The sequence below is a fragment of the Poromitra crassiceps genome (assembly GCF_964638095.1).
Source record: "Poromitra crassiceps genome assembly, chromosome: 22".
Taxonomy (NCBI): domain Eukaryota; kingdom Metazoa; phylum Chordata; class Actinopteri; order Beryciformes; family Melamphaidae; genus Poromitra; species Poromitra crassiceps.
Window position 1 is genome coordinate 9375768 of NC_139647.1, and position 23371 is coordinate 9399138.

A 23371-nucleotide genomic window follows, 5' to 3' on the forward strand; every position below is an offset into this window, starting at 1 on the left:
AGAGAGGATAATGAAGTGGCGCCTCGCTGCTGGTGTATTCATGAAGACAGCGGAATTAGTGCGCAGGGTTAAATGTTTTTCATCCTAATATCCAGACAGATATGATTCAGGCTCATCAGATATTTACTATAGGCAGGAGAACATGTGTGATTGAAAGGTATTATTATAATCAGGGCATGTTCATCATCAGAGAGGGATCTGTTGTCACTCCTCATAAGTGAGATGATTGTGTGGACTAGTCATCAGATTGCTCCATCATACTCATTAGTCTACTGCCTGTGCCTGTTGCCTACAACTCAGTCAACAAAATTAATAAAATATAAGCATAGGAGAGAGGCTGGCATACAGTTTGGGGAAGCTATTCTGCCATCAGGAATTCAGTGAACAACCAGTGTTATCCAAAGTGAGTTCTGATTTGATTAGCATGCATAGATAGATAGATAGATAGATAGATAGATAGATAGATAGATAGATAGATAAGATAGATATTATCTTTATGGGTTCGTTTGAAAGGATTTGGTCGCAAATGATATGCCAGTTGACACCCACGCACGGAGAAGCGACCCCACTTGGTGCATAATCTGACACAGCGACCTGTCCTTTGAAGCTGACAATAAAAATGTCTTGCAAAGGGTAATTCACATGACGCACCATTTGTCTTGCTTTAAGTGAAGTGTTACAACACCTTCCGTAATAAAGTGTTGATCACACAGACTAGGGCGGCGAGGCCCGGCCAGCTTTACACTTGTCACCGGCAGAGACGGACCTCCTGTAGAGCCTCTTGTGCGCTACGCTGCTCGCCTATTTACCGTTATGTGCGCATAAGCGCATTGCTCAATGCAGCCACTTTGGGGTCCGGGGACCTCCAGGGGTGCTTGAAGCCAGATGATGAAACGTTTCATTACGTCATTAGGCCAACTTCACTGCCTGGCACATGAGGGGGAAGAAGAGCAGCCTATTCAACATAACTTTCACTGTAGCCACATGGGTGTTTTACTTCAGGAAACCATCTTCGGAAGACAAAGATGTTCTCAGATATCACCAAGATTTTCCCATTTTAATTCTGTGTAACCTTGACTAGTCTAGGCCTAGCTAATAGCTATGTTGATTGATAAATAATTGTGTAGTCAATGCCTCCCACCAGAGTGAGGATCTCCAGCAAAACCTCATCCTCACATCCTCTCATTATCCCAAAAGAAATGATGATGAATGAAACTACCATCTTGTTGTTGGTCTCCCTGGAGCCTCCTCATCCTCAAGGACCCTTGGTGGTGACCGGACCACAGTTTGGGAACCGCTGGCTGGAGGGACGAAAGAGTTAAATAAGGGGAGGGCGTCTTGACAGCAAACCAGCAGAGGGGCGTATAGTATAAAATCACCTCAGGAGCGCACAACAGGAACAGCGTGTGTGCCTCAGTGAGCCGTGGTCTGGTTCTGGTATGACTTGGTGGTTCCTCCAGCAGCACTCGCCCGAGACGCATGCCAACCTGCGCCTGGATTGCGGTAGGCTCGCAACCTGCACCACAATGGACGAATATTGCATTTGATGTGGACACAACTCCACTAGTCTGAAGAGGGGGGAGACATTTTGGGGGCTATCTTCTTCGCGTTTTGTTGTACTCGAAAAGTAGAGCCTCTGAACTTCGAAATACGTCCTCGTAGCGTTTTCGCCGGATGGCGCAGAATGTGGACGAACCGAGAGATGTGCGCTACGGTTGAAGTGGAGGTGAGGAGAAAGTGAACTGCGAGGCTGAGAATGTGGCGGGGACACTTCGGGGCAACTGGGCTGCAAGTTTCCTGAGCTTGGAGATTTGACGAGGGCGCAACAAGAGAGACCAGAGCGCACTGGAGCAGTCCTGCAATCAATAGCCTACCCAATGCATCGCTTTAACGAGCAGATCACCACAGCGCTCACCATTTTGGGACATACATCCAACTATATAAACAATCACCATTAACGTTTAAAATAAGAGGATATATCTACATTTAGGAGAGAAACAAACAAACAGAACAGCTGGACCCAAATTCAACTGTAGCACTCCCTCCCCCCCCCCCGATCAACTGACTGTTCCCCCATCCTTTTCCCTTCAACTTTGTAATTCTGATTCCCGAAGTGGCTCCGAAGTGGTGTGGCGGCTCCTCGTCCCCGGCGGATCCGGAGCTCGGAGTGTCTGCGGCGGGAGGCGGCGGTGCTGGAGCTCCGGCCACACCGCGGGCTCCGAAGAGCCAGAGCGGCCGCGTCAAGAGGATGGTGCGCCTGGCGGCGGAGCTGCTGCTGCTGCTGGGACTACTTCTCCTGACCTTACACATCACGGTGCTGCGGTCCAGCCCGCTGCCTCAGGGAAACGTCTCTCTGAGCCTGGACCAGGAGGACGCTTCACTGACGGAGGTGAGTTGGAGGAATTCTGGGGGGAGGTGGGGGGGTCTCTTGGCATGACTCCATCATGGTTAGAACAGTGTGCTGGCTGATGTTTGCTTTGGGGTGGGGGGGGGGGATCTGATGCGAAATCTCTTGTGCGCTGATATGAAAGGGGGCTCATTGTAAACAGGCTTAATGGCCACAGATGGGTTTGATAAAAACGCTCATATGAGCCTATGGCCCAGGTAATATAAAGCCTCCATTCCCTGAGGGTCCCTGGATTGTTGACATACACGGATGTGGTCTCCCTAGGGTGCCCCCCCCCCCCTACCCCACCCCCTCACCGGAATGGCAGTCAGCCAGTGGAGGCACAGGAAGATGAGGCCGGGTCAGAGATCAGGTCCCCATCCCCAGACACACCTCCCTATTGTTGGGGGTTAAACGCTATAGCTGCAGGCAGTTCTCTGTCATCATGGACCCATCATCACTGTCACCCCAGGGGTCAGAGCGGAGCCCCCGAAGGTGCACCCCCGCCCCCCACCCCAACTTCTCCCAAAGCTGTGGCTGCAGGATGGTCTGGCGTCCATCTGATTCTCTGGCCAAGCCTTTTTTACGCCCCACTCCTTGTTTTCCCTTCCATACTGCACTCAGGTATGTGCGATCCTCCGAGCACATGCAACGGATTACAGTGAAGGTAACAGGTTGAAGTCATGGAAAGATAAGAAATGGATCATTCCCATGATTCGCAATACGTGGCATCTGCTGCTGATTTTTAAATATACGGATTCTAGTGACAAGTCTGCACAGACAGCGCTGTCCGTCACACAGAGTCCTTTGGAGGTTGCTGTTGTTGTGTGTCCCACCAGTTTAGAACGTGCCCCCCCCTGTACAATCTCACAAAGGGAGACACTTGTCAGCGGGGACAGCACTTCAGACAGCTTTAATAGTTTAACTGCCCGTTTTAACATCAGAGCAAAGCACCCAGATTCCACCAGAGCCCCAAACGCTGACCCGAGGGTTAAGACGGGTCCCGGATCAACAGGCGTTTTTAGAGGGTGTTAAGCATCCTTCGGCTGCTTTTTGATGTATTTTTAGCGTGCCACTGAAATAGGCCGCCTCGGTCACTCACTGCCTACTCTGTGCCCTAATGATAAATGGGTATTTGTGCCCGCTGGACGGTTTGGAATGGTGTCCTTCATAAATGGTTTATTAGGGTGTGTGGGTAAATGAATGGAAAGAATTTTCACTCAGAGCAGAGGACCGGCCGGCGTAATTTCTCTTGTCTCCACTGCATCGCTGCCAGACTGACCTGTGCACATGCAACCACAGCAAGCTTTTGAGTTCTACTGGATATATCGGGCCGTGCAAAAGCTGCAGGAAATATGCCAGGAATCTATCAAATGTTTGTCACACACACAGCCGAATGTTGGGTGGAACCAGCATGGACCAGGAGCAGGAGGGAGTCCTTATCACGGGTCAAAGTAACAAACAAACAAACAAACAAAAAACATACTTGAAGCAGCATGGCACCCATTCCAAAAAGTTACACGCTTTCAATCACATTGTCGCTGGTCCACATTTATATTGAGATTCTGGATTAAAGCTGTCAATTTTTCAGAGAGAGAGTCCAGCGTTTCCACACACAGCGCCGCGCGGTGGGACGGACGGACGGGGGCTGAACGCTTTGGTGCTCATGAATGGGGCCGCTCTGACCATGTGCAGATATGCTCCACTGGGCCGCCACTGAAGGCGCTGATGTCATCCTTGGCCCGGGCTTGTCACGGCCCAGGGGGCGTATTGTCATCGCAAGGTGTCATATTTAAAGTGCCATTCACAGGAACACAAAACGACAGGATCCGCCTCCGTGCACCTGTAGTGGCACAGAGAAGAGGCTATGGTCCTCACAGGCACAATCATCATGGCGACCCAGAATAATCGGCACTGACTCACAAAGGCAGCTCCATTGTTCAGTTTAAGGTTAGCCTGGGTCCACTCGGAAGTGTGATGTCACCACTGTTATAAAAAAAAAAGTCAGCCTATATGTAAGAACATATAGGCTATACGGGAAATAAAAATGTGACATTCAGTTAATGATTCATCATGGGATGCGATTGCTGTTATGGCCGATAACCGATATTGAATATGATATGAATTTCACAAACTAATGTCTTTCTTTATTTCCCAAACATTTGGAAAGCCCATAAATCATAGATTTACTGCATCGTTTCCTCTCAATATGAAAATTGTGGGCCGATAACTGATATTAAGAGTTGAGTTTATTTTGCTCATTGGACCGAAACTGATATATATATATATATATATATATATATATATATATATATAAAAGAAAATGACCAACATCGGTCGATACGATAGCGATGATTGTCGATATATCGTGCTGCATCCCTACATGGGACACTTGACCCTTGACTTGTTTTCCACAAAAAGTTTGCAGTTCAGTACCTATAGTATAGTAAGTACCGTTTTGCCATATCCAAAATGTTGCGGCTCTTCTTCTGTGTCTCTTTGAACAAGTCAATAAGCACACACACACACACACACACACGCACACACTATTCCCAGTATGAGGCATGTGACACGTCGGGAAGGATAGTCTTCTTCTTCTCCACTTAAGTGTAGCGTTGAGAAGCATCTGGCACAATGTGTGCTGCCTTCATTTCCTGCCAGCCTCCCTGGGGGGGGGGGTAGTGGCCCCCTGAGTTGCTCCCAATTGAAAATGGAGTCATGCCCCTTTAAGCAGCCCTCACAAAGTGAAGCAGGGGGACGCGGGAAAAGCAGAGGAGATGCCGTGAGGAGGGAGGGGAGGGGAGGGGAGGGGGTGGCTTATGTTGTGCAAGGTTCATTCATGGCTTCTTCTGAGGGTGGGGGTCTTCTCAGTGTGTGTGTGTGTGTGTGTGTGTGGGGGGGGGGTGACGCCCTGGGAGGCCCGCAGAATGAACTGAGGGATGCTGTGTCACTTTTGATCTTCAAATTAAAGCACGTCCATCTCGTGTTGAGGAAGATCTCAGATGAGCCGCACGTACGAGCTCTGAACTCAGCTGCCAGGCAGGGGACACTGCTGAGTTTAAATGTCTGTCCTGTCAACAGACTGGTCTGTATGTTTGTCCTGTGAACAGACTGGTCTGTATATGTTTGTCCTGTGAACAGACTGGTCTGTATTGGTGAATGTGGACTGTTGTCTGTCTTCATGAAAAAATGGCTTGAATTGACTAGTATAAATCCATGTTTAAAGGATATAAAAGTCCACTGAGAGTGCATTGGAAAAGAGTTTATGTCGACATTCCCGGGAATTGGAATTGTATTTTCTTGAGCAGGAATTTATTTTCTGGGGATACGCAAAGTCGTTCCTTTCCAATGACTATTCCCATTTTCTGTGTTTTTCCATTTTACAATGCTTTTTGTGGTTTTTTGATTTACTGAAATATCGATTGGGTTAAAAAGGAAAAAGTGTGTGTGGGGGGGGGGGGGGAATATCCTAATATGGACATGTGTTACTGTGTTGAGACCATTTGACACGCTCACACAGACTCATAACATTTCCAGTTTTTGGCATAGCCTTGTATGGGTTCATAAGCACTCACTCAGGGACCAATATTGGCTATTCTGGTTCCTACAAGTAAATACTGTGCTACAGTGCTACTCCCACTACTGAGCTACCACCACATTGAAATACACTCCCAGTATAAGAACACTGGTTGGTGGAACACTGACTGAACACCAGTGAAGTGTCAGTGCTTAAAAAAGCAGTTTGGTTCCCTTCCCTTTCTGCTGTCTGGCACTGCATATGTGTGATGGACAATGTTCTTCTTCTCAGCAGTGTTATCTCGCACGTTTCCCCCATTTACAATTCAGTTCAAAGCTTTAATTCTATTCACTATATTATATTTAAGACACTTTTTTTTCCTCTGCGCCTTTCTAAGATTTTGAAGTCCCACACAGAGACTCAAGTCAAGGGAGACAGACAACATGTGATTTCACTCTTTTGGTTTGCGCCTGACGCTCGGTACTTCAGACACATGTCGCCTGATGCGCGGTACTTCAGACACACATGTGAAGTAACAGTGGGGCGACAAAGAAAGCCATGTGCTTTGTTCTTTGACGTCCTTTTCATGGCGTGGTGGTTTGGCATCTGTGTCATTATCATTAAAGAGCTTTAGAGAGAAAGAACTGAACGCCAGCACTGAGGAACTCCTTCTAATGGCAGACCATCATGTCTGGGAGGAGTTGACTGTTCAGATGAAAGTGCTGTAGTGAAATGTTTCCTCAGCGTAGAATATTGCCTTATGATTAGTGGCTAAATGGAGCCATACTATCTGAAAGTTAAAATGATCAGAAATAAGGGCGTCGGTGCAGCGGTAGATTCCCTGCCTACCAACAACATGAGGGTCGCAGGTTCGATCCCCTGTGTTTCCGCCGGCTTGGTCGGGCCGTGCCGGGCGTCCATACTGCAGGTGGGAAGCTGGATTTAGGGTATGTGTCCTAGTGCCTCCTCTGGTCGCTCGGTGCACCTGTTCGGGGGGGGGGGGGGGGGGGGAGGGGAATTGGGGTGAATAGCTTGATTCACCCACGTGCTATCTACTGCCGGTGAAACTCCTCACTGTCAGGTGAAAAGAAGCGACATGTATAGGAGGAAGCATGTGCTAGTCTACGGCTCTCTCCAGGTCGGCAGAGGGGGTGGAGCAGCGACCGGGACACCCTAGCAGGGAATTGGCCAAGAACAACTGGGGAGAAAACAGGAGGAAATCTGATTTAAAAAAGAAAGAAACGAGACCATCTCGCGATGGGATCACACGGCCCGCGACCTAAATAAATTTGGGCCAGGGGCGTAAAGTGGGCGTGGGGGAGGCGGCCCCCTTGCTTATTTTGATGTCAACTACACACCCGTAAAGTTTTGTGACTGCATCATCTTGCACGGTTTCGACGCTATCGCGTTCCCAAAATCTGTCCACAGACAGACAGACAGACAGACAGACATATAAACACCTGTCAAAGTACTCAAAACGTCTTCTGTGGTAGTTCCCGCTACAATAGGTGTCTCCAGGACCACTTTTTGCCATGATGACACACAAAGGCACTCTCAATACAGCATCTTCCCTAAAGGATTTCTGTTGATTGCCGTTGTTCCCTGAGCACCTTCACGAATTTCATTAGCCTAGTAGACATCTGAAATGGCCATGGCTCAGTTTCCCAGCCCTCTAGTTACTGTCACTATGTAAGTCAAACTTTTGGCCTACAGCTGACAGTCAAACCCATGTCAAACAGTGTAGGAAATTAGCCAGGGGAAAGGGCCAAAATCTCAGAATGTCTCGAAAAGCCGTGATCGACGACGGTGCTCAAATTGCCCCCCAAGATTTGGATCATTTTATTTACATTAAATTCATTTAATTTCCATTTCCATCTGTAACACACAATCGGCACCTGCAAGCTGTTTGCCAGAAGATGATGATGAAGAACAACACACTCACACACAAACAGCACTGTTGTTCACACAGACACACACACACACACACACACACACTACACTACACTTAGCAACTTCAGGGTTGCCACTGTTTTGTAATGATACATTTCAAGGACGTTTCAAGCAATAAAGCCGGGGGGGGGGGGGGGGGGAGAAATTAAATCATAAATGTATCCACCGCACGTTACCTAGGCGACCAGCCGCATATTTGAGCTAAGAACGCCTACGAGAGCAGAACGGCCAATGACAGCTCGGCAATCAGCAAATCGCTGCATGCTTGTAGCGTGGAGACTGGAGAGTGATACTGTAGATATACTAAGGAAGAAAGTGTATCAAACTTGGCCCAGCACTACTGATGACATAAAACATTTATTATAGGGGGATTTTGAGATTACAGAGGGCACCACAAGTCTCAAAGTAACTCAGAGATTCCGGTCGACTAAATCCAACCACGTTTAACCCATTGATACCTGATGCAGCATTTGTGTGTGTATCCCTTTAAGACCGCGAACCGCGTTAACGCGGTTCGCGGTCTTAAAGGGGATACGCACACAAATGAGGGATATACACGCAAATGCTGCATCAGGTATCAATGGGTTAAGGACCTCTTTATAAATCCAATCACTTTCAAGTCCTTGATTATTTTCTCTTAAATCCAAGCACGATATTACAGATAACAAGTTTCTCAAGTCAGCGCACAGCAAAGTGAACGTTCATGGCCTCATCATCGAATTTGTCCGGGGTGCTGAAAAGACCCAGACAAAAGTTTTCTCCAAATAATACAGCATCAGAAAATAGCCTTTCGTATCAGATTTCTTTTTTGTGGTGTTTTGTATTAATATGTTTTATGCTATGTGAATAACTGAAGAATGAAGCTCACTCGTTGCCATCAGTGTGAGGTGGACAGAGGGGCTTAAATCACAGCTCCGTTATCAAGATCTCGCGAGAATCCAACTGGCTTGCGAGGTTAGCAAGGTTGCTTGGTTTTACTGTTCATCGCTGTTTTCTTAAGGATGAATTCCCTTTTTGACTGCAGGGAAACGTTGGTGTTGCTTTCTTATTTGGATTTTTGGATCATAATTGGTTTGATTGCCTAATTATTACCACTGGTTGGCGGTTGTACATTTGGATTGATCATAATCATCAGGACAAGATATGATGTTTATATGCACCAAATCAAAAAGTAATCACAGCACATTGATGTGCACGTACTATAAAAGCACACATTGATTATGTTTACAAGCAGGCTTCAAGTCGACGGACCTTCCAGTCTGATTGAAACACTCAAGTGTTGCCCTGGTAGTAATCACAATTTATTTATTTTTATTTATTTATTTATTTGAGGGACAATACACATTCATGAAGATTACTGTCAGTGTGCCAGTGTTAGCCAGATGGCAAATTTTTAACTGCTGGCCCTTGGAACTCCAGTTAGAATTGCCAGTACCTCACACACACGGAGTGACAGGAGCACAGGACGAATCAGCGTGACATCACAACCACCCGGAAACCTTAATATCTCAAAAACTATACATCACATCGCTTATATTTTGACATTCTGAGTGAGAGCAGAAGTAGCTCAAGAGTCTGATGTATAATATGCATGTCGTGTTAAAGTTGGGTGAACTGTCGCTTTTTAAAAGGAAGTGAATTGAGTAAACAGCACAGTCGGCTAGAGTGAGACACTCAAGGCTGGCTCCATAGGGTGCCATTATAAAGTTACCCCCAGTGAGCCGTTTTTTTTTACCAACACTGATCCCTCGGATTAACCCTAAGTAACATGTCTTTGGATTTTGGTCCTTGTTTTTTTTGGAACACAAAGAACAAAATTGAACAAACTCAAGAGTCAGACACAGGGGAAACAAAGGCATACATAATATATATTATATTCCAACGTGGTGCTACCACCAGCTGCGTGAGGTGCTTATGTGCTTGTAAGAGATGTTGTACATGGGATCCCACGCAAGGGGTCCACAAGAAATCAAGCTGGGCGAGTCACCCGTCGCCCTTACCCTCGTCAAAGTCAAAGATTCAGTGTTGAACTGGATAATGGATGATTCTGGTTGCAGTCATTGTCCCCGAGTTTCATAATGCAACAATTCTGAAAAATGATTTGTGTTGGTTGGCAGCTGCATGGCCACAAGTCGTGTGACACATGCAGACGTTCTTTTAAGTTAAGTAAAGGGTTATATTGTAGGAAATGAACTGAGCAACGTTTTCCAAGCCGCGTCGCTGGAGCACGTTCAGGATCGGTTAGTGAGCGTGAAATCTTTCCAAGTGTTTTCTGGCAACGCTCAATCCAATGGTTTGAAAGGCCATTTGTGGTGTCAGTATCTCAAACACTGCTGTAGGGCCTAAGGGCAAAAGAACATTGTATATTTTTTTTATCAGTTACACCTTTGTAAACCAACTCTACTGTAGCTCACCTGTCATTTCTTTGTGTCACACATTGAAGCTGGTAAAAGTGTGAGATTTTGAATGAGATCTGGGTCGGGTTCTCTGCCTGCTCAGTCCATTGAGTGACTTCTGAAGGCTCGGGACTTGAAAGGCCGGGTTATCACATGGGCATCTCAAAGCACTTGCGATAGAGCCAAAGAGGCTCCTATGATGATGTCCACATAAAAGCTGGATAGTGGCGGGCGGGTGTGTAAAACTATGCCGGCATTTCCAAAATGACCTTCTCCATAATATCCTGTTTATCTCTCAGCCATAATTGATCGGTTTCGGTCAGCGCGGAAAATCGTTTGTGGTATTAATTGGAATCTCCATTTTTCAGAATGTTTTAATTAGCTCTCTTCTTCGAATTTTATGATTTTGTTTATTATAAACTCGACATGTCTGAAAAACCGCTTCCTCTTCTTGTTTGGTGGAATCATGCAAAAAAAAGTTATCTACAGTTTTTCCTCAAAATTATGGGCAATTATGTGATGGCTATAATTACGGCGATAGTCCACATAGAGAAAAAGTGTATACTGAAAGTTTTTGAAATTCTTAACATATATGCAGCAGTCTGGTTCTGGTACTGAATTGGCTTCACACACGGATGCTAAATGGATATGAAAGTTGCCGCTGTGCTCTGCGGTTGCGTAACCAAGGCGCGCTCCATGTATGTACATTTAGATTCCTCGCACTCGCGCTGTGTAGCTCCCATTCGCGGGGCCCTATATTGTCCCAGAGTGCACCTTGGCCGGACACAAGCGGCTCCCGCTCGCTGGGGGGGCTTTTATGCCCAACCACAATGTGACGGAGCTGACACTTTGTCTGTGACCGGCCACCACAACCATACAGCACTGCTGCCATATTCTCAGGCCTCGGCTCGGCCACAAAAACACTAGGGAGGGAGGAACGGTCCGATGAAAAACGAAAACAACGGCCGTGATGGATGGCTCTCTTTGATCTTATTTTCTGCCACCCCAGAACGGATGATTGCCGACTACTTCTGGCTGTCTGTCCAACTGAGGAGTAATTGCTCCTTCTGTGCGTACGTGACACGGGACACGGGACACGGGACGTATGCCTCGACTGTCCTTTCGGGGACGGATTTACAACCCCCCCCCCCTGTCAGACGACGGGACTGCTTTTCTGTCTACAAGACCGGCAGAAGCAATTATTTTTGCGATGTTTGCTTAGGTTTCTGTGTATAGTGCTGCTGGACGTAAACGAAACCATCCCCGCCTCACATCATGGCTCGTTTCGTCCCGACCGGCACCAGAACCATAAGATGCTATATACAGTATGTCCACATCATAATACTATGGTAAAGAGTCGTATTTTCTGTCAGTTAAAAATGGGGGGGGGGGGGGGGGGCACAAAACGCAGTCCAACTGTGACATGGGCTCTGAATATAGAGTATAGACTGTAGATGGTTTATATATTCTGGTGGAGGCAGACAGGAGTGGGGTTTGTTGTTTTGGTGTGTTGTTGTTGTTGTTGATGCTGACCTAGGTGTTGCAGTCAGTGGCCCCCTCCCTCGCGCTGGCTGGCTCCCAGGCTGTCTGCAGGAGTTAGGGAAGAGGTCACGGCCACACGAAGCCCTTGTCAACATGAGAGATCAAGCTAATGTTGCTGTTGCCGAGTGTGTAGATGCCAAGGGAGATATAACCGCACCTCAGGCACTACATTCATACCTGCTTGGGCTTATGTGAATGAGTCATTCTTTTTATATATATATTTTATTTTCAATTTCAATTTGAACAATATACAAACAAAACAAACGAACAAGCTCAGACACAGGAAAGGAAAGAAAAAACAAACATATAATATCGACAGTAATGTGGCGCTACCGTCCGTATAGTATGTGCTTGTAAGAAATGTTGTGTGTGGGGTCCCACTCAAGGGGTCCAAGAGGAACCAACTGGACAAGTCATGTGAATGAGTTTTGACTTAGAAAACAAACAGACCTTTATTCAATTGTTCCTATTTGTCATTTTGTACATATAAAAAATAGCATAGACAATATTTAAAGCTATACTATGCAACTCTTTTAGGGCCCTTCAAACATAAACTTTTTTTTTTTTTTTTTTTTTTACATCTTAAAGTCATACTCTTGAAGAGTAGGACTTCTCGATGACAATGTGCTCTTTTAATTGTTATTAACCCACCATAACTCAAAAAACCAGCCTGTTTTGCTCCAATGTTTACAGACAGTACAAATGTAAACACTGTTTATGGGTACATCATTTACAAACGGATATTCCTTGTATCAAGAGCTCTGTCGGAGCGAAACGATACTTTAAAATGTAAAAAAACAAACATGTTTGTTTACGTTTGAAGGGCCCTAAAAAAGTTGCATAGTATACCTTTAAAAAAAAAAAAAAATTTTACAGCGTCTCTAGCATGTTTATTAATATTGTTTGTGCCTCCTTTTCTGTCCTTAGCAGAACAATATCAATGCAGAAAGCAGCTCATCGTCCCAGCTGGCTCCTGAAGACCGGAGGTCGGGCCCGGAGCATCGGCTGGCCCACCGGCCCGCCACCCTCCCCTGGGCACAAGGCACCGGCAGCAGCCTGCAGCGGGACGGCCCGGGAGCCTTCCTCCTAGACCTGCACAACTTCCCGGACCTCTCCAAAGCCGACATCAATGGCCAGAATCCCAACATCCAGGTAACACCATGTGTGTCTGCGCGGTGCGCTTTCATGCTTTCAACTCGCTCGTAAGACATGGCTACCCAAGCACACAGGGGGGCAGGGAGAGCAAACAGGAAGAGGCAGAGTAGTTTGGTGCACATCGCTACCCCCTTTTTCCACCCACTTCCTCCTCTCTCCCCCCCCCCTCACACTCGCTGGCTCGGAGCGAAGCTTAAGATAGACACTGAGGTCAAATCTCACGTCCATCATAATGACAGCTGAAAGGCAGACGCTAACCAGCAATGGCTCACTAGTAGCCCCCATGTGCAAAAGGAAGACTGACTGCAGCTTATGTAAATGTGTGGCCAGCCCTTGCCCATAAGTCCCTCAGTGTGCAGATGGCTGCCATGTTGAAATCATTTCTCCTGTCTAATCCAGCGAGGGGGTCCAGAGCATCGCTGCTAAACCCCAGCAGGAACAAAGTGTATTCACATCTCAAGATGTGGGAAGAAGAGAGCGGGGCGATCGAGCAAAGGGAGTGAGGGTGTGTGAGAAGGGGGCGGGGTGGGGGGGGGGGGGGGGGGTGAGGGGTGGGGTTCGGGGGAACGAGGGGGCAGGGGTGGTGCGTCTTTGATCCTGGGATTCATCTGGCTTTCATGGTCTGGAGGAGGCTGAGTAGCCCTTTGAACTTTGTGTTTAGGTGGAGAGAGGCAGGGAGGGTGGCTGTGTGTGTGGAGCAGGGGTGGAGGTCCCCCCTCATCTGCGAGGCACATGTGTTAGGAGGACAGAAGGCGGGTGGGGGTGGGGGTGGGGTGAGGGACTGCAGAGGGCCTATTGGGAGTCGTCGGGGGGGGTATCAGAAAGTGTCACCGCCCTGCCCTGCCCCCCATACAGCCTCGTTCTCTCCAAAAGTAGATCTCGATGACCACCTGATGATGAAATTGCACCTCCAGTGATCCACGCTGTGTATATCGACCCTGTTCATCTCTACACCAGGTGACCATTGAAGTGGTGGACGGACTGGAGGGCCCGGAGACCGAGAAGGGCCTCCGTAAAGAGAACAAACCCAGCTGGGCGTCTCCCAACTGGAGAAACTGGTGGCCTCACACTTCCTCCGCCTCATCCTCCTCCTCCTCCTCGGCCTCCACCCCACATCGAGCGGAGGAGCCGGACCACTCGTACGGCAGCAACGCCGAGGACAGCAACTTCCTCCGGCCGCGGGGAGACTGGGACAGGAGAGGAGGCGCCGCGGGAGGAAGCAAGGCTCAAGCTGAATACGGTGAGGTGGGGGTGTTGTTGTGAATGCCTGCGTCTGCGTACGGGCCTGTTTGTGTGCGTCTGCGTACGGGCCTGTTTGTGTGCGTCTGCGTACGGGCCTGTTTGTGTGCGTCTGCATGCTTTTTTGTCTACAGGAAATGAGTGTACATTAGAAGAAGAATGTTTAGCCAGATCCTATTTGAACACGGGTCTGCAGCATTTGCACAGATGGCCATAGTCTGATGTGGAATCTGTCATTTGCAGATTTGCTGATTTAAGCTGTCACCATAATAAGTGCAGCAGTCATCCCAGGCCGGCCTCTGAAAGCTCCTGATTGAAGCCTTTAACACGCTTTTAGAAGATGGATTCCTCTGTGGTGTGGAGCTGGCTGTGTGTGTGGTGTGGAGCTGGCTGTGTGTGGTGTGGAGCTGGCTGTGTGTGTTGTGTGAAACTGTGTGTGGTGTGGAGCTGGCTGTGTGTGGTGTGGAGCTGGCTGTGTGTGTGGTGTGGAGCTGGCTGTGTGTGGTGTGGAGCTGGCTGTGTGTGGTGTGGAGCTGGCTGTGTGTGGTGTGGAGCTGGCTGTGTGTGTGGTGTGGAGCTGGCTGTGTGTGGTGTGGAGCTGGCTGTGTGTGTGGTGTGGAGCTGGCTGTGTGTGTGGTGTGGAGCTGGCTGTGTGTGTGGTGTGGAGCTGGCTGTGTGGAGCTGGCCGTGTGTGGTGTGGAGCTGTGTGTGGTGTGGAGCTGGCTGTGTGTGGTGTGGAGCTGGCTGTGTGTGTGGTGTGGAGCTGGCTGTGTGTGTGGTGTGGAGCTGGCTGTGTGTGTGGTGTGGAGCTGTGTGTGGTGTGGAGCTGGCTGTGTGTGGTGTGGAGCTGGCTGTGTGTGGTGTGGAGCTGGCTGTGTGTGGTGTGGAGCTGGCTGCGTGTGTGGTGTGGAGCTGGCTGTGTGTGTGGTGTGGAGCTGGCTGTGTGTGGCGTGGAGCTGGCTGTGTGTGGTGTGGAGCTGGCTGTGTGTTGTGGAGCTGGCTGTGTGTGGTGTGGAGCTGGCTGTGTGTGGTGTGGAGCTGGCTGTGTGTGTGGTGTGGAGCTGGCTGTGTGTGGTGTGGAGCTGGCTGTGTGTGGGGCATGGAGCTGGCTGTGTGTGGTGTGGAGCTGGCTGTGTGTGTGGTGTGGAGCTGGCTGTGTGTGTGGTGTGGAGCTGGCTGTGTGTGTGGTGTGGAGCTGGCTGTGTGTGTGTGTTGTGGAGCTGGCTGTGTGTGTGGTGTGGAGCTGGCTGTGTGTGGGGCATGGAGCTGGCTGTGTGTGGTGTGGAGCTGGCTGCGTGACAACACCACCCCAACATGAAAGTTGGACAGCAGGAGCACTGTTAGGCTGCCTCAGCATTCTCACAACACTCTCCAAACGTAACCTCGCAGATAAATCTGCCGTGGCGTGGAGGAATTCACACCCGCTGTCGTACGGTATCCGTCCTCGCCGTGTTGCAGCACGCCCAAAACCAACACGGTCGGACAAGAATGTGTGCGCTGAGGAAAATGACATTTTATCCAGTTGCACACTTTGCACTACGGCGGTTAGGAACCAGATTTCATCAACAGTTTTTTTTCCCCCCTTTGTCAAACCCATAGTAGAGCATGTTGAATGTTTTTGGCTTATCACTGCGGTCAGCTCTCGCTCGTCCTTGTTCCACACCACACCAGTGAACAAGAACATTTGATCCCCGTTACTCTGCTGGTTTCACATCAAATAACAATCATAATCCTCATGGTTGTGGATTGGCAGTGTGTCAGTCATATTAAGCCACTGATACTGCATCTAGTCCTCCTGTCTGTGGGCTGAGTGCTGCCTGTTCACACGTTCTTCTCTGTATGCAGCAACCTTCAGGACGAGGTGCCACCATTTATTTGGCCATAATGTGGAATAGAGGAGGGGAGGGGAGGGGAGCTAGATGGCTATCTGCTCTGTATTCATACAAAATGCTCATAATGAGGGGCAGATGGCGATGGCGGCGGGGGGGGGGGGGGGGGGGGGCGGTTGGGTTTATATGGAGGGTTCTGACCCGGGCCAGAAATACTTCTATCCCAACGTGCCAATAATTCTTATTGATGACGTAAATTGCTTTCAAGGTGTGTGTGTGTGTGTGTGTGTGTGTGTGTGTGTGTGTGTGTGTGTGTAAGGGGGGGGGGGGGGGGGGGGGTGTCTGGGATGCATTGGCCCTACAGCCCACCACTGTAACTGTTTCCATGTATCCCCATTACAGTCATCTGCTGAATGATAATTGGAGCTAAAGAGGATTTCTTGCCATTTCACTTCCCATTTGAGAACCAATGAATCACTAGCCAGAGACAGACAGTGCACTCCACACTGTGTGTCCAGTCAGTCCACTGTGTGTCCAGTCAGTGCACTGTGTGTCCAGTCAGTGCACTGTGTGTCCAGTCAGTGCCCTGCGTGTCCAGTCAGTGCTCTGTGTGTCCAGTCAGTGCACTGCGTGTCCAGTCAGTGCCCTGTGTGTCCAGTCAGTGCACTGCGTGTCCAGTCAGTGCCCTGTGTGTCCAGTCAGTGCCCTGTGTGTCCAGTCAGTGCTCTGTGTGTCCAGTCAGTGCATTGTGTGTCCAGTCAGTGCACTGTGTCCAGTCAGTGCCCTGCGTGTCCAGTTCAGTGCACTGTGTGTCCAGTCAGTGCCCTGTGTGTCCAGTCAGTGCTCTGTGTGTCCAGTCAGTGCACTGCGTGTCCAGTTCAGTGCACTGTGTGTCCAGTCAGTGCACTGTGTGTCCAGTCAGTGCACTGTGTGTCCAGTCAGTGCACTGTGTCAGTGCACTGTGTGTCCAGTCAGTGCTCTGTGTGTCCAGTCAGTGCACTGCGTGTCCAGTCAGTGCACTGCGTGTCCAGTCAGTGCACTCACTGTGTGTCCAGTCAGTGCACTGCGTGTCCAGTCAGTGCACTGTGTGTCCAGTCAGTGCCCTCCCGGGTGCTGAGGAGACTGCAGCAGCAGGTATCTCCTCCCGCTGCAGCTTGGAGAACGTTCCTATTTGTAAACTGCCTTCTGGATGTCACCCAGCTTTGTCGGAAACTGCAAAATGCTTTCCGGATATTTCGCGGACTGACAACACACACACACACACACACACACACACACACACACCATACTGTATGCTGCCACGAATGTTATGTGTGTGTGTGGTGTGTGGGGGGGGGGGGTTTGGGGGGCTGGGGTGCAGGCTTGCCTGGTATCTGGTTTGAGGGTCAAAGTCAAAAAGAACTTTGAGGCTGCCCCCCGCCCCCTTTCCCCTTTCATGTCCTCCCCCCACTTATTATTAGTGAGGCATGCTAACAGGCCTGGCTAAGTACAGCATGTGGCCTGCATCAAAGCTGACTATCTCTCTCTCTCTCTCTCTCTCTCTCTCTCTTTCTCTCTCTCTCTCTCTCTCTCTCTCTCTCTCTCTCTCTCTCTCTCTCTCTCTCTCTCTCTCTCTCTCTCTCTCTCTCTCTCTCTCTCTCTCTCTCTCTCTCTCTCTCTCTCACAGACTATATTGACGGAGAGGGCGACTGGAGTAACTGGTCGGCGTGCAGCGTCACCTGCGGGAACGGCAACCAGAAGAGAACCAGGTCTTGCGGTTACGCCTGTACGGCCACCGAGTCGCGTACCTGTGATATGCCCAACTGCCCAGGTAAAGAGGACATGTCTTTATTCCGGATTACCTTCATCATACACAAGTACTAATTCTATAGTAGAGACAGTGGTCATGGATATTAGAAGATGGGGTTCCAAGTGTGTGTGATTGAATAGTCTCTTGATGGCTTTCATCCTGTGATCCACCATTCACTGAGCATTCATCTCTCCAAAGGGATTGAAGATGCCTTCAAGACGGCGGCGACTGAAGTGAGCCTGCTGGCTGGAACGGACGACTTCAACGCCACCGAGCTCTTTGGTGTCGGTGAGTGTCTCTCTGCTCTCCTAGTCTTACTGCAGCAGGCGATCCCTCAGTCACATGTTCTTACACTGTCACAGACATCGGGCGGCAGTGCAGCGCGCAGTGTTCCTGAGCACGCTTAGCAGCAGTGCAGCGCGCAGTGTCCCTGAGCACGCTTAGCAGTCCTCAGGCTGTGGCCGTGCCCCATTACTGAGCAGAGATGGAAGTTCTAGTATGCTCTAGTAGGCCTCTTTGCGTCTGTCTGTTCCCAATCATCTCAGAGCTCAGCCATGAAGAAACGCACCTTCCATCACACTTTACACCTTCTTCCACTCCTGTTTTCATCTTCTAACATGAGGCGGGGGGAGGGGGGTGTCGCGTCTTCGCGAGGGCGAACGCAGCGTTTAACTCTGACCCCTAATGTCTTCCAGACACGGACAGCTGCGAGCGCTGGATGAACTGCAAGAGCGAATTCTTGAAGAAGTACATGACCAAGGTGACCAACGACCTCCCCAGCTGCCCCTGCTCCTACCCCACCGAGGTGGCGTACAGCACGGCCGACGTGCACGACCCGGCCACGCGCCGCGACTTCCGCTGGAAGGACGCCAGCGGGCCCAAGGAGAAGCTGGAGATCTACAAGCCCACGGCGCGCTACTGTATCCGCTCCATGCTGACGCTGGAGTCCACCACGCTGGCCGCGCAGCACTGTTGCTACGACGACAGCATGAAGCTCGTGACGCGCGGCAAGGGGGCGGGCACGCCCAACCTCATCAGCACCGAGTTCTCGGCCGACCTGCACTACAAGGTGGACATCTTGCCCTGGATCATCTGCAAGGGGGACTGGAGCCGCTACAACCAGGCCAGGCCGCCAAACAACGGGCAGAAGTGTCCCGAGAATCCCCAGGATGAGGACTACTACAAACAGTTTGAAGAAGCCAGGGAGTTCTAGACGAGTGAAGGGAAAAAAAAAACACACACACTGCTTCAAACTTTCATCTAAACCTCGCAAATGGTGCTGAAACCATCTCGCATTTATTCCGTTTTCACTCAAATAACAGAGGAACTTTGAGGCCCTGCGGAACAGGACTGACTGTTCTTTTGAGCCAACATGAAGAGGAACGGAGATCCAAGCAGAGCCAGATCTCTCAACACGGACACAAGGAACTTCTCTTGTCATCACCAAAACCAGAGACAAGGTGTTTTTGTTGATGTTTTTTTGTTGTTTTTTCCCCCCTATAAAATATGCCTCGGAAAAAATGTGTAACATAAATTATGATTTTTGTCAGTAATTATCTTGCCAATTATAATTCTTTCAGTGTTGTCACGAAAGGGAGAACTCAGTTTATATTCACAAAAGGGAAAATTCCTGTTGTAGGACTGTCCGTTTAGGATGTCTCTGTTTGTCTCCATAGATTGTTTATGTTTGAATTTCAGAGGCCAGTGATAATAGGCAGAATAATAAGATCCTCCAGGAAGGCATTTGGAAAGGGGGGGTTGCATTCATCCATAGCCTGCAGAGGACTGGGGACAAATCCGATCCCCTTTTCCGTGTTTTGTCGATGGTAATATCCAGGTTCTCATGTATGCTTGTATGTTCATTTAGCATGCACATTTTTATTTTATTTTTTACAAATAATTTACAACCGCCTTTTTTGTGTGTCTCCGACACGGCCCCCGACCTCTTCATTGTACAAAAGCCTGCATTATTTTTGTAAAGTATTTATTAAGTGGTAGCTGTGTCTGAGTTGGGTGTCCATGATTGTGGTTTCTGATTCACGGTACTGTACGGCCGAATGCTAACTTGAGATAACTTGCCTCGCTCAAACTTGTGTCATCGATGTGTGGATCCCCTATCTCAAGTTAGGATTTAAACCCTCCATAGATTATAAAGAATGTGTGAATACAGTTGTATGGAAAGATTTTTTGAGATCTAAATCTTTAAATAAATAAAATACAATAAATCCACTTGATGTGTCATTGGAAAACGTCCTTTGCTTTGCTTTACCGACTTCTCTCTTGATGACCTTACCTTTTATGTTATCATCGTGGCAATTATCTCTAGGTGGATATTAACAAGCTTAGTGGGATATCGCCAGTGAACTAGGCCCAGTTGAGTTGGATCAGCTGCTATTAGATTCGCCCCCTGCTGTCAGAGAAAATTCATCACAACCCTACCAATTAAACTCCTCCAACAGCCTATAAGCCAGTGCACAAGACTTCCATTAGTTCCATCCAGTGTGGCTCTCGGGCTCGTCCTTTTGATGGGGTTGTGATATTCCTTTCGCAGGGCGAGGAGGAGGCGGCTAAGGTTCCCTTTCCCTTGAATGCGACTCAAATTCTTTGTCTTTGGCATGTCTCCTCACATTCCTGAGTAATTTCTCAGTGTACAGACACACGCACGCACACTGAATACAGCCCTTTCCATAGCGGGGGACCTCTGACCGTTCCCTCTCTCTCTCCGCTGAGTGCTGCAGTCATTGTCGCGCACAGAGAAAGCCATTCATGGTGCCCTCATTCCTGTGCGCGGCTCAGCTGGGCCGGGTGCAGGGCTCGGCTCCATAGTGCAGCAGGCCCCAGCACGTTCCGCAAACCCCTCCGGGCGGCGCTACTCGCAATCTGCTGCTCCCCCCCCCCGCTTCACTATTCATACGGATTCCTCTGCACGCGTCCTTCACTGACTGTACAACAAGCAATTTATCCTCAACAACACAGCCTCCCATATCGACGGCTCACTCTCAAATACCTGCTGTAAATCACTTTGCACGGCGAACAGAAAGCACATAATTCCCTTTTTTTAAAGCTCCAAGTCATGTTTTAAGATGTCTATCAAATACTTTACTTTGACTAATCATTTGTGTCTGATGTGGCTTTTCCACACAAAAAAGGTTCAATTATCTCACTACTATAATAAGGCGCGGGTTCGGGCTCGCGGCGCACAATTAGAAATGAGCATGCGATATTTCAAGTCTTGTTAAAATCCTTAAAATGACTTCCCCTCCTTTTCCCTCATTGAAAATTCACAAATCTGTACACTATAGTAAATATACAAATGATTGATTGATTTTTAAAGTTTAACTGGGTGTTTATCGGAAAACTTGGCATTTTGCATTCTTGATGTTTGATTTTCAAAGTACTGTTTTAAAAGTATTTAAGCCCCTTTTTGGATTAAGCTAAGCATTACCGACATAACAATTACTGTTTGAAAAGGGTTTAAATCCATATTTAGAACAAATCTGATATATTATGAAAGATAAAGTCTCCCTTGTTACACTAAGTGTGTTTGTAAAGTGAGAATATTGAGGAGTTTACTTTTTTTCCCCAAGGATGAATATGCTCATTTACATTTAGCACTTTCACAGCATCTTCTGTTTAAGAAAAAGTTATGTAAACGAAATAATAATACCCAAATTTCTTTGAGTGGATTACTGGTACTTTTTACTTAACGCATAAAATTTGTTTATTTTGCATGCGTCTTTTGATTTTTTTTTTTATTATATTAGAATATTATACAAGTAACAGGGCTGACACCTCAGTAACAGGGTTATCAACAGTTAGCATATTGGTTATACTGCCTGTTTAAGTTATAGTTATGATGTAATAGGGTTATTTATGGAGTTGTAACAGAGTTAGTTATGTGACATTCATAAACCTTTAATTCAACATTACTAATCAGAATATTTTGGAGACAGATTTATTGAGAGGTATATATATACTTTCGTCAACATGGTAACAGGGTTGACAAAACCTGTTGTTGGCAGCCATTACTAGCCATCTGGTAAAGGTGCTAACACCACATGGTGTGCATTCATGAGAGGCCAAAATTATGTTATATATCTACATTTAAAACTCCAAACAAATAACTTTTTAATGTATGCTTTTCTGGTAACAGGGCTGACACAGCGTGCTCGCCCCCCCTCTGTCAGACTTTACAAAACTTGAAGAAAATTCATTAAAAGCAGATGTCACTTACTTATCTTTCCACCATCATCTTTAGAAAAGGCAGGTGATGTCACTTCCTGGAAATGCTACAACTTTTGGAACAGTCCATTATGTCTGAAGGGGTGTTTTCGTTAAAAGTAACAGGGTTGACGATAACATGGATACAAGACTATATTGTTATTTTTCTCATCATTTTACACATATTAAGAATAAAACCCATTCATGAGTAATGAAACAACACTTAGGGCATTATATAGGTGTATGTTTTTTTATGATAGTTTTATGTTTTTTGGCCTTAATAGCTAGCCAAAGTAGAAAGATCAGACTGAGATACAGGTCATTTTCGCATTTTTTGCAAGATGCTTCACACAAAAAAGTGTTTAAAACTCTTTAAAAACAAAATGAAGAAATAATTAATTTGTTTTTATTAAGAGACATATTTGGGGAAGTAAATTATAAAATGTTTTATTGCTTATTTGTCGTTTATTTGGATTTACAGAGGAATGTTGTTCCAGATACATAAAATGGCAAGTTTTCCGATAATCACCCAACTGCTGAATACTGGACAGGGATTGGCTCCGAGTATTAGTGATGTCACAAATCATGCTTTCTAGGAAATCGCCTTTTCAGTGAGCACAGATAAACTTTCCACTTTCAGCAGACTATAATTGTGGATACAGCGTTCTACTGTCAAACTCTGCACAGACATCATTCTGCACAGTGAAGCTCAAACTGAAGGAAGAAGAACACTTTTAAATGGTACTTCAGATATACTTTTCCTGCGCATGGTGTGTAAAAGATCTCATTTTAAGCTGCTGTCTTATGTCATAGTTTTCTCAGTCCCCCCCCCCCCCCCCCCCCCATTAAAAGCATGGTTGGAGGCTAAGATTACAATAAGCAGCATGGATGGTTATCTCAGCAGATTACAGTATGGATGGTTATCTCAGCAGACGGTCTGCTGAACAGCCCGCGCGGAGATCAAAGGAGAGGTGTTTGTCTTTTATTTTGAAACGTTAGGGGCCGAGCTCATATTGGTGACATACCTCCTCCTCCTGCCAGCAGTGTCTCCTCTCCAGACAGGCTCCACGTGTCTTCAGAGCAGGCAATTACACGTACGCCCTCCTCAGCTTTCATCCTCAAACACTTTATCGCCACAGCAGGCATGACACGCATGTTCTGCGGTCTGGTATAAAACAATCCAGTGGGCTGCAGAAATGTGGAGAATGCGGGAATTGGGAGCGCGTTATGTTAAACGCGAGGTGGGAATGTGCCTGGGATGAATATTTCAAGAGGCCGAGTTACAACTTGGCCGACACTAAAGTCACAATGAAACCGCGTTTTGCTTCCATAACCATAATGTGATGC

The 23371-nt window shown here is 47.7% G+C and overlaps 1 protein-coding gene across 2 annotated transcripts; it reads left to right on the plus strand.

The window, feature by feature from the left end:
- Positions 1-1443: 1443 nt before the first annotated feature.
- ism1 (isthmin 1) lies at positions 1444-20022 on the plus strand. Of its 2 annotated transcripts, none has more exons than XM_083658550.1 (6): positions 1444-2389; positions 12719-12943; positions 13904-14186; positions 17681-17824; positions 18002-18091; positions 18499-20022. In XM_083658550.1, exons 1-6 carry the CDS (start codon positions 2249-2251, stop codon positions 19014-19016), a joined length of 1401 nt encoding a protein of 466 aa, XP_083514676.1. In that variant the 5' UTR covers positions 1444-2248; the 3' UTR covers positions 19017-20022. The 2 variants fall into 2 exon arrangements, with proteins under 2 accessions (XP_083514676.1, XP_083514677.1); XM_083658551.1 differs by having other exon boundaries at positions 12722-12943.
- The last annotated feature ends 3349 nt before the right edge of the window (positions 20023-23371 follow it).

Coding starts and splice junctions, on each gene's coding strand:
- ism1 (XM_083658550.1), top strand. CDS start 2,249: ATGGTGCGCCTGGCGGCGGAGCTGCTGCTGCTGCTGGGACTACTTCTC. Junction 2,390..12,718: donor AGGACGCTTCACTGACGGAG/GTGAGTTGGAGG, acceptor TTCTGTCCTTAG/CAGAACAATATCAATGCAGA. Junction 12,944..13,903: donor GCCAGAATCCCAACATCCAG/GTAACACCATGT, acceptor TCTCTACACCAG/GTGACCATTGAAGTGGTGGA.